Below are 11613 nucleotides of genomic sequence, written 5' to 3'. Positions count from 1 at the left end.
TCATTTTGCACGAGCGACATAAAAATAATTAAAAAATAAAAATAAAAATCCCTAAAGACTTTTTTTTTTTTTTTTTTTTTTTTGTGTAGTGTAAATAGACTTTCTAGAAGATTAAAAAGACACTCAAGTTGTACCAGACACATTCAAATGCAATGGATATTGAAGATTCATGAAAGTGCATTAATGTCTAACAAGCATAAGGTTTATCTTTATCTAGTTTATAGGTTTCTTGTCTTTATGGTAATTCAAAATCACTTCAGATAATAGTTCAAATCTAATCCTTTCGCCGGCCTCAAGAAGGAAAACAAGAAAAACGAAAAAAAGCCCAACAAAATACTAGTGTCTAACTTTTCGATAAAGCATGAAATTATGTTTCTTTTCTTTACATCAAATCAGGGCACGTGGTACGGTTGGAAACTCTCAATATAGTTGGTTACACCATATTCTATTATATGTCAAATCAGAAAGCATTTGCTCATTTTCTAATAATGCTCCATATTGAGTGGAAAATATCAAACCATATAGCATTTGATTTATTCAATCGTGGGATGATTTTTTTATTTTTATTTTTATTTTTCTTCTAAGCGGTAGACCATAATGTCACGTACGACTCCTCGGCTTGATCAGCCGGCATATGCTCTGCTCACTAATCTTTAAAAAATGTTTTATTGTATTATATTATCCTTCTTTTATCTTCATATTTTAAAAATCAACCATTAAATTTGTAGGATTCAAACATTAATTTTACGTGAATCTTACAAATTCAACAATTGATTTTTAAAATTAAAAAATTAAAAAAAAAGAGAGACTAAATAATACTAAATAGCATGTCTGTTAATTTTTATTGCCATTGCAATCTTTAGATTTCGAGTCAGTTTTTTTTCAAAGTAATTATATTCAAGTCCAGCGACACGACACAACTTATTGTCGAGCTATAAAGTTTATGGGAAATTCACAAAACATGTATAGGATTTGTTTGGGTTTACAATTTTAAAACATGCGATTTTAAGATAGGGATTTGAAAACATGTACGATTTTTAAAAACGTTGTTAACCGCTGAATAACATCACTGAAATTTCCTACAACCTACATATAAGATTGACATGTGTCCCTTGGCATGTGATGAGCACATGATATTTAAATAGCATGTGCTTTTTACTTGTTTTTTTAATAACATTAATAAAAAAACATGTGTGATCTCACATGTTTAAAGGACACATGTCATTTTTATATGTGGGTTGTAAAAAATTTTCTACAAACCAATTTGTAGAAAATTTCTGTCTTTAATTGTGGGCTATTCTATTTAAAATTACACTTTTAATTTGCAAAATTAGATTGAGTGCAAGAAGTAGGAAATGACAGAATAGGCATGGAAATACTCCCAATAGACAAATTGGAGCTCTTCGATCGTGATCAAAAGGTTAAGATTTGCCGATATGAATTTTGATTCAGCACAAATCTGGTCACTTTTCACAGCCTGAGGCAATTATCGCCAAAGAAAGAGGACCAGGACTGGAAATGTGAAAGGATGGGAGAAAAGATTTGAAAAAGAAAAAAAATGAAAAAGAAAAGAAACACTCGGAGTCGATCACGACCGCTCAATCCAACTCAGCAAAAACACAAAGAAGAAGACAATCAGACCCCACCAAAGTATCTAGGAGATACTTGGTCACAAAGAAAATGCAGCAATATTCGCAGCAATTCCAAGGAACACGGCCAACATTCCATGGCAGGTGAGGCTCAAGGCGCCAGACTCGTGGACTTTAGCAGCAACAGGAGGGCTCTCTGGAACCGGTTCCGGAGGCTTATAATCACGGAAAATATCCAGAGGAAGAAGCACTTTGTCCACCTGGTAAACAGCCAGCTCATCATCTGAATATACTGTAGTTCCTATTGTGGCATTGACAACGCCAGTCGCGAGCCCCACATCCTTGCCGGAAGAGGTCACATTTAGTGGGAACTCCCCTGCGCTGGTATCTCCGGCCTGGGTCGGCACTGGATTGCTCAAAGTTTGGAAGTTTGGCAGAGAAACAAATGTGGCTAGGATATGGAACTGAAGAAGTTGGACCTTTTGTAGGTCGCTCAGAGAATTTATAGCGCCCGATCTGAGGCCCGAAAATGCCTCGTCAGGTGGAGCAAAAAAGGTGTAGCCAGTGTTTGATTTCTGGAGCTCCCCGTTGAGTTGGTTTGCCACTCCGGTGTTCTTTAAAAGGCGTACTAGCACCGTGAACCTGCCGGGCTTTTCGAGGATTTCAATGATGTCGGGGGCCTGGGCTAAAGTTGTGCTGCATTGGAAGATAAAAACAAGTAGAGTGAGCGAGAGGGAGAAGACAGCCGCCTGTTTGGTCATCGTTGTAGACTTGTAGTGTTTTGCTTGCACAAGTGTTTGATATGTTTGGGAAGGAGAAGAGGGTTCTTATTAAGGGAGGGCCGGAGAGAATGGAGTTAGCCAGTTAGGTGAAGGGTAGAAATTTTAGTTACAAAAACTTAGGTGTTTGCAGCTAATCTGTCTTGGGAAGGTGGAGGAATGAATGGATATAATGAGAGATTTTGCTGTTTTAGCAACTAGTTTGCTTGGGAAGGCAGGAAAAAAGAAGCATATCATTGCTTTTGCTTTCACGTATGATTATCGATCTTAGCCATGAAAACTTTATTTGTCCATCTCAATTGGATGTGCGGGCAATTAAAGATAAATATGATTGCTCGATCTGCTAGCTTTCACAGATTGAACAAAAAGCGAGGGGACAGGATTTGTAATGATGCGTATTCACGACGGAACAAAAAGAGAGACTTGGCAATGAGAGGATGAAATAGTAGGTTTTTGCATGTGTGTCTATTTGTACAGGCTTTTTGTATGTCTCCTGTTCTCATATTTGGTAATTACGTTCTTAGAGTGCGTTCGAGATTGCAATTTTGTAGACAATATAATAAGTACGATTTTAAATTAAATTGCTAAACATATATTGATTGCGAACTGTATTTTCAAAAATTGCGATTTGAAAATGCAGAAAACATGTTTTTTCAAATCGTATGTAAGATGATGCCTCTTTGAAAACGCATAATTTTAAATGTTAATTTATGATTTTAAAGGTTAAATTGCGATTTTTCCAAATGTTTAACTGCGTTTTTAAAAATCACTTTTTTAAATCACACATTTCAAAATTATTATTTTAAATCATACTTTTTGAAATCATAAACCCAAACGGACCCTTATATATATATATATATATATATATATATATATATATATATATAAATTTGTAAATGTCTAATAAATCCCTGAGTCAACATGCGATTTGAAATCAGTTTTTCACTATTTAAAAATCAAATTCTGCTACTTAAGTTTGTTACGGATTTGTAATCAGTCATTTCGTAATTTTTCCATCCATTTTCCCAACGTCCATTAAGGTGAGTCACTGTTTATCCACGTAGGCATTGAAACATCAGGTAAAATGATGTCGTTTTAGAAATTTAAAAACTTCAAATATTATTTTTTTATTTAAAAAAAAAAAAAAAGGGAAAAAGGGGAGGGGGGCTTTGGTGGGTGGCCTGAGCTAGGCACCACCTTTGGGGTGGCCCCAGCCCATGAGGGTGGCCGCGTGCCCACCCTATAGGCTAAGGGTGGTGCGCTAGCCACCCCAAAGGTGGCATCGGCCACCTTTGGGTGAGGCTTGCTGCCAACCCCTTACTCTGGGGTGGCACGTGAGCCACCCAAGATGAAGTTGTGGGTGGCGCACGGCCACCCCCGGCCCATGGGGGAGGCGGCAAGCCACTCCCCCCCCCCCCCCCCCCCCCTTCATTTTTTTTTTTTTAAATGATTTTGTTAAATATTCATGGGAATATTTATATTGCTTGCTTGCTAAGGTTGGAATATGCTTTTGTGCATTGCTATGATCATATTTTTAACATTTAATTACATGCATACACTTGATATTATTTATGTCCTATATTTGTTTTGCATGTGCAATTATTATTGGATTAGATTATTTCTGCATGCTTATGCTATTAGTTTGGTCATATTGTTTTTGACATGCAAAAGGAATCTAATTGTCTAGATTATTGATGCATATTTTGGGCATATTTATTTTTGTTCTATATTACAGATATGTCTAACAAAAGGTACAAATATGAGATTGCTGCTGCAAGAGCAAGAATTGACCAACAGACCATTATCATAGAACGGGCTGTTGTTAGACAGGATGTGATTGTGCCTCCATTTGACTTCATCGAGCATATATTTCAAGAAAATAAGTGTCAGAGCATGTACACCTACAACATTGTCTATCCTAGACACGTTCATGAATTCTTTGGCAATTTGAAGATTGATCAGATCTATCCCATCTTGAAGACCAAAGTCCATGGCCATTCAATCACAGTTGATCCTAAGCTTATCAGTGACGTGACTCACATTCCACTGATTGCTGCTCCTGGGCTTCCTTATCCAGATTCTGTGGATCCCCCCTCCATTGAAGACTTAAGGTTGTTATTTCATCCTTAAAGGGTTGAAAAGTGGCATGAAGAGATGAGTAACATTCACTTTGGCTGGGCTCAATCTTATCATCGGCTTTTGGGTCGCATCATGATGCAGAATTTGTGCCGCTTTCCAGAAACAGCAATATCACCATCCCTAGAGCCAGATTTTTATATGCCATCATTAGACATGTTTCCTTCTGTATTTGCAAGCACATAGTTCAAATTATGATGGAGATGTTGGAGGAACATCAAATGAGATTACCCTATGACTGTCTGGTGACTTGGATTTGCATGAGATTTCTGAAGGACATTCCTGCATCTGGGCCTGACGTCAAACCTGAAGGAACTTTTGGAAAGCATACTGTGATGAAGTCCAATGCTCAGCTGTAGAGGCATATGGATCCAGAGGAGCAAGTTCATCCAACTCCACGTGCCCGGCCATCCAGAGCCATTAGCAGTGAAAATAAATATTGACTTCTAATTTAACCAAATATAAGTGTTTGTGTGCAACAAAATATCTTAAATGTGGAATTTAAATAAAACAAGATATTTGTTACGAAGTGCAAACTTTGTGAAGAGAAAAATCACTCCGGGGCAGCCAAACCCAGAAACTCCACTATCTAAAAATAAAGCGAGTTACAAGACACTCGTACTCACATACCCTTATGCAGTAGTCATACCTTTAACTTTGACACAAAGCCTATTGTGAACTCTTCCCAACCAGATCTCTTACTTGAAGGGGTTTTTAATGGATTCTTTTAACTCTGACACAAAGCCTATTGTGCCGACTTCTGAAATCCAACTCCGTGTTGAATGATGATTGACCTAGTGTCCGGACGGTGTTGCTCTGTCGTCTGGATGTCTTCAACGTAATCTACTAGACACTACGGGGCGTTCGGACACCTTCAAATGCTCGTCTGGACGGTTGCACAGAAACCGGTTGATTTGGCTTGGAATATGCAAGGACTCTTCATGGACATCTTCTAGAAGCTTGTGATCAGTCACATGAGCACTGTCCGAATAAATGAAGACTCTAATAAAAACGAATCATCATGTTAATTTGCAACCATTACATAAAGTATTTTTTGTTATCTAGAATGTAGCCAACATAAAATACTAACAAACTCCCCCTTTGGCCATTTTGAGAGAAAAACACTTGACCGGTTTGGAAATACATTTCCGGTCTAAAAAGTAAAAAAATACTCCCCCTTTTTGTCACACAATAACAATGGGTAAACAAAGTATTAATAAAAACATAAGTGTTTAAGAAATACACAAAATATCATTACAAATTAAAAAAAGAAAAAAGAAAAAAGAAATAAGTAATAGAAAAAAAAAATCAGTCCTCATTATTAGGTTTGGGGTGATGATACTGCAGGCACTTCCTGATGTCAATCTGACACTGTTCAACACGCTCTCCAATAAGATTAACTTCATGCCGGAGAGCTCCCATGGATGACATAAGCTGAGTAAATGCAGCTTCTATATCAAATGAAGGAGGCACAGCCTGTGATGATGATGCAACTGCTGGTGGGGGAACTGGTGGAGGCTGAGGAACACCGCCTTGAGCCTCATGCCGCAACTGCGCATTAGACTTAATGAGGGTCTGAATGCCAAGATGATCTGGAATCCGTGATCTGGGCTCAGAGTCTGAAATATCTGTCACGACCTGAAGACAGATTTGAGTGATCAAACACCCAAAAGACAAACTCGTATTCTTCTCATCGCGAACCTCGAGCATAGTGTGCAAGATGTGCTTGTACAGGCAAAAAGGAGTCCACATCACAATGTCATAGAGAAGGGTGGCCTTCTTGAGAGTAAGCTCACTCCGACGAGCTTGAGGCCGAAGGTTGGTTACAACAACCTTTGCTAAGAACCGGTGCATTGAAGCAAAAGCACCGATATTGATCTGTGAATGGGACTTGTTCTCTCTTTGTGGTCTATTGCCAAAGAAATCATACAGGAAGTCAATGCTGGGAGTCTCATCACTAGGAGGGAAAGGAACTCTTGAGACTGGTAGAACAGGGACCTCGATTACAGAACTGATAAGCTGGGGATCAATCAAAATTATCTGTCCTCTAAACAAAGTCTGGATGATGGAAGTACTTTGCGCAACCGTCTGGACACTAGGGTTGCAAGTCCGGACGCGCTTCAGTGTTTCCTCGAAATTTTTGTTGTAGGTTCAGACGCCAGAAGCTAGGTCCGAACCTCGCCTATGAAATCCGATTTTGAGTAGAACTAGGTTTTCTGAAGTCTATTTAAAGGGACTTGTAGGCTGCTTATTTGTAAGAATTTGGTACTGAATTCTATTTTGCTAAGAGAAGGTGTTTAAGCAGAAATTGTTAGATTTGCTAACTCTCTTAGAGTGTTTTTGTGTATGTAATTTGATCAACTGAAGTTTAACTTAGGAAGGTGCCCTAAGCTAAAGGAGTCCATTGAAGACCCCTTCAGAGTTAGAGGTACGAATACTGCATCGAGTTATGTGAGTATTACTGTCTTGTAACTAGCTTTGTTTTCTGAATAGTGGATTTCTTGGGTTTGGCTGACCCGAAGTGGTTTTTTTCTTGATAAGAGTTTCCACTTCGTCAACAAAATATTTGTCTCTTTTAAATTCCGCATTTAATATTTTGTTGCATTGTTGATCACACACATCACAATTAAATTAGGAATCACAATATTTTATTTTTCATTGAGAAACTGTGAGGCTCAAGTTTCACAAATATTTTTGTAAAAGGCACAAGAACATGCAAAGAGCATTGTGATAAATATTCAAGTGAGAATATTTGGCTTTCTCAAGGTTATGCTTATACCAATTCTATTGATTTGAGAATAGTTTGTGAGTCCACACCTGCGGTCATAATCAGTCATCAAAAAGAAGATCTGAAGGTTTAATCAAGAATATCAGGATCGTCAAGAACATGTTCTTGATCATTCAACATGCAAGAAGAATCTTAGCCAGAGAAAAATGGTCATACATGCCTCGGAGAGGCTGAATTTGATTCTAAGTACCATGAAGTTGTGTAATTTTTTTTTTATCTAGCCTTGTTTATCTTGAAGCAAGAATTTTCTTGGAATCGGTTTCCATTGCAATCACTTTGTACTTGCAAGATCCCCAACAGTCTGGGTATGAGAATGGAGATGTGCTTATATGTATATTCGTATCATTCTTGACACAACACGTTTTAAAGTCTTTATGGTCATGAACCTATCAGAACTCCGCAATTGAGAGTGCTTATGTGAGAGTAGAACCATGATAGGCGACCTTCTAGAAGTCTAGTTCAAGGGAGCAAAAAACGGGCAGTATTATGTTGTTCGGGGTGGGTCGTTATAAATGGTATCAGAGTCATTGTCTAACTTGAGATAGTAGAAGTGTGTACAAGCTCATGAGGGTATCCAACGGGTGTGCTGGGTCTCAAGAGTGGGTAATTATGACATCCCATATAACCTGGGTATAGGATGTGCATATATGTATATTTGTAACTTTCTTGATAAAACGCGTTTTAAAGCCGTTATGACCATGAACCTATCAGAATTTCGCAATTGAGAGTGCTTGTGCGAGAGTGGTACCATGATAGGTGACCTTTTAGGAAGTCTGGTTCATGGAAGCCACAAGTGGACGATATTATGTTGTTCAGGGTGGGTCCTTACATAGTGAGTGGATATAGATCTGCTCTGATGACTTTATCTTAACGGCTTTTACAAGACACCTAGCTTTGTCACCAGCACCCACTTCTTTAACGAAATCTATGGTGGCCTTCAACTATGGAGATCTCAACAGCCTTGATCCATGTGCAGTCCACTGCCGCAGTTAATAAGCTTTTGAAAACTTATCCCCTCCAAGTTGGCTATTTGATGATTCAATCCTAGTCAATAAGTAAGGTAAATAAGCTTGCGTGCAAAACATATAACTACGAGGGATCAGGATCCCCTCAAATTTTTTGCCCGAATTTGATAGAATTCGGACAGGTAGTTGTGAGTAAGCATTTATGGGATCCACCTGACCGGATTAGTAGTTGGGCAGCCCAACTTTTATTTGGTCAGGTGGATCCCATAAATGTTCACTCACAACTACCTGCCCGAATTCTATCAAATTCGGGCAAAGAATTTGAGGGGATCTTAACTCAACTACGAGTCTAAGAATTGTGCTACAACTGTAACCCATTATCCCAAATGTACGACTACGATTTAATCAAACATAATCGAGGGTCCAAAATTACTCGAAAAATGAGTATAAAAAAATTAATAAAATAAATAATCTTTATTTCAAGACCAAACTACAGTTTTTAGCATCAACTCTTTTTTGGGAAAAAAAAAAGTAAAAAAAAAAAATAGCATTTTCAATTAATTTATGGGCACTATTCATATTAATTTTAGAGATTTTATTTTTTATTCTTTTTATTTTTTTTATGGAATATTACGTTAATAGTTAATACCATTAACATTGTTACACTAAATTTTAAAATGCATTAAATATGCATGTTAATATATATACTAACATTTTAATACCACATATGTTAATTTTAGTACATATATGTCATGGTATAATATTAATTAAGGAATCATTATTTGTCATATATATATATATATAATGCTAAGAATTGAAATAGAATTTGGGTTTGTTCCGTAGTGGCTGACATGGCGTGGTTAGTCAATCATGTCATGTCTGCCCATTGAAAAAATATTTTTTTTCAAGTCGAACCTTAATAAGTGAGTCGATTTTTATATGAGCGGGTTTACGAACATTACTTGAGTCAAGTCGAGATTATATGAGTATGTATCGTTCAACAATCAAAACTAGTTTTGTGTTTATGAACAACCCATTTAATAATTGAGTCTAGCACAAGTTGAGTTTAGTCGAGTCAATCTTGAGCAAACTCGCGAGTAGTTTAGCTCGTTTGCACTACTAATTGAGATCCCTATCCCTTTTTTTTTTTTTTTGTGTATTTTGTATTTTGTTTTCTAATTTTTAATATAATTTCATCATTCTCATAAAAGAAAAAAAAAATGTTTAATCCGAGTGACAACTTTTATGGAGATTTTATAAATTAAAAAAAAAAAAAAAAAAAAAAAGAATCACAAATTATTTAGAATTTGGAAATCAAAAAACAAAAAAGGACAATGAAAATGAAAAAGAATAAACATAACATGCCCCTCGAAATTCGACACTTACATGGACAAGCTCAAAAAAGAAAAAAGGTGGGAAATGGAAAGAAAGGCAATTATTTTGAAAGCCCTTGGTGCTGACCACGACCGTTACTCCCGACTCAAAAAAACTTGGGGTGCCTAGAGAATGGGACCCCACCACAGCAAATCATAATAAAGGTATTCCGTACGTTTAAACCATCAAGTTCCTTTTATCACAAAGAATGCAACCATAGCAACTCCAATGAACTCCAACATTCCATGTCTGCTGAGACTTACTGCAGCAGCCTCGTCCACTTTGGCAGCACCAGACGGACTCACTGGAGCATCTTCCTTTGTGGTCTTAGGCTTGGATGGCGTTGGTGTTGGGGCTGCAGCTACCTTTTTAGGCTTAGGATTGAAAATGTCCAGCGGAAGAAGCACTTTACTCACCTGATAAATAACAAGCTGGTCATCCGAATACACTGTACTGCCCAATGTGGCGTTCACAAGGCCAGTCGAAATGTTCACTTGGTTTCCAGCAGTGGTAATGTTTAGCGGAAACTCACCGGCACTGGTATCTCCGGCTTCTGTTGGCACTGGATTGCTCAAGGTTTGGAAGTTTGACAGAGTAACAACGGTGTTCAAGATATGAAACTGTATTAGTTGGGTCTTTTGTAGGTCAGACAAAGAGTTTATAGTGCCCGGTTTAAGGTTCGAAAATGCAGAATCAATAGGAGCAAAGATGGTAAACCCATTGTTTGAATTGTTGAGCTGCCCATAAAGTTGTTTAGACACGCCTGTGCTCTTTAAAAGGCGGACAAAGACAGAGTACCCATGGGCCTTTTCGAGGATTTTGGTGACATCGGTGGGACCGGTCTGCACCGGGACCTGGGCAGGCTGGGCTGGGGCTTTGGCGGACTGGACTGGGGGATTGGCGGGCTGAGTGGGGGGATTAGCGGGCTGAGCCGGGGCGTTAGCAGGCTGAGCTGGAGCCGCAGCCGGCTGGGCTGAAGATGTGATGCAATGGAAGAGAAACACTAGTAGAATTGAGAGGGAGGAGACAGCCTGTCTGGTCATCTTTGTAGTGTTACCTTGTGTGGGTGGTTGTGTTTGCTTGGGAAATTTAGAATTGCTAGGGTCAGAGTGTTTGATATGTGTGGGAAGGAGGAGAGGGCTTTTATGAAGGCGGGAGAGAGTTTAGTTAGGTGAACGGGTACAATTCTAGTTACAAAAGCTTAGCTGTTTGCAGCTTATCTGTCTTGGAAGGGTGGAGGAATGAATGGATAGACTGAGACTGTGAGAGCTTTCGCTGTTTTAGCGGCTAGTTTGCTTGGGAAGGCAGGGAAATGAGAATTGATGTCAATTGGATGTGCCGGCAAAAAAGAAGAAGAATATGATTGCTTTGCTTTCACAGATTGAACAAAAAGAGAGGAGATAGGATTTCTATATACACAAAGGAACAAGAAGAGAGAATTGGCTCCTTCCGTCCCGTTCATGAACAAAAAGAGAGAATTGGCAATCAGCGGCCCAAAGTCATTAGGGCCCTCTCTAAAGTTCACACATAAAGTGCTTCAACCTTGATCTTTTATTTTTATTTATTTATTTTTTGTTAATCATAAGAAAATTTTAGCTAATCCCAATGGAAGGGCATTTCTATATTAGCAGCTCACTATACCAGTTCCGCTCATGAAGTTAGATTTGTCTTATTAATCAAACTGTATGCGTGGCTTATCAATATGTAAATATATATATATATTATTATTATTATTATTATTTCCCTTTTAAGAGTTAGGAGACAGTGACCTATTAGCTATATGAGTGCAACAAGAGGAGCGAGTATGGTAATAATTTTTAATTCGAAATTCATGCTTGTATCTATAGGTTGAAATGGGTTTATGTCAACCTTTGTTATTATTAGTATTATTATTATTATTTTTGATGAGTATGTTAAGCTTTTATTTTCAGTTCATTTCGATTAGATAGAGACCTCAATTGGTTCATTTCACTATCATATCT

At 37.9% G+C, this 11613-nt stretch overlaps 2 protein-coding genes across 2 annotated transcripts; both read right to left on the bottom strand.

Moving 5' to 3' along the window:
• Positions 1–1335: 1335 nt before the first annotated feature.
• Positions 1336–2465, bottom strand: LOC133878334 (fasciclin-like arabinogalactan protein 11). Its single transcript, XM_062316862.1, has one exon. It carries the CDS (start codon positions 2348–2350, stop codon positions 1670–1672), a length of 681 nt encoding a protein of 226 aa, XP_062172846.1. The 5' UTR covers positions 2351–2465; the 3' UTR covers positions 1336–1669.
• Positions 2466–9626: 7161 nt separating this feature from the next.
• On the bottom strand, positions 9627–10691 carry LOC133878526 (fasciclin-like arabinogalactan protein 12). The gene has a single exon (XM_062317085.1). The coding sequence runs from the start codon at positions 10672–10674 to the stop codon at positions 9817–9819; it is 858 nt and encodes a 285-aa protein (XP_062173069.1). The 5' UTR covers positions 10675–10691; the 3' UTR covers positions 9627–9816.
• Positions 10692–11613: the final 922 nt, after the last annotated feature.

Source organism: Alnus glutinosa, chromosome 9 (assembly GCF_958979055.1).
Source record: "Alnus glutinosa chromosome 9, dhAlnGlut1.1, whole genome shotgun sequence".
Lineage (NCBI taxonomy): Eukaryota > Viridiplantae > Streptophyta > Magnoliopsida > Fagales > Betulaceae > Alnus > Alnus glutinosa.
The sequence above is the reverse complement of the archived record's forward strand: the minus strand, read 5'-3'. Positions and strand labels throughout refer to the sequence as shown.

Coding starts and splice junctions, on each gene's coding strand:
- LOC133878334 (XM_062316862.1), bottom strand. CDS start 2,350: ATGACCAAACAGGCGGCTGTCTTCTCCCTCTCGCTCACTCTACTTGTT.
- LOC133878526 (XM_062317085.1), bottom strand. CDS start 10,674: ATGACCAGACAGGCTGTCTCCTCCCTCTCAATTCTACTAGTGTTTCTC.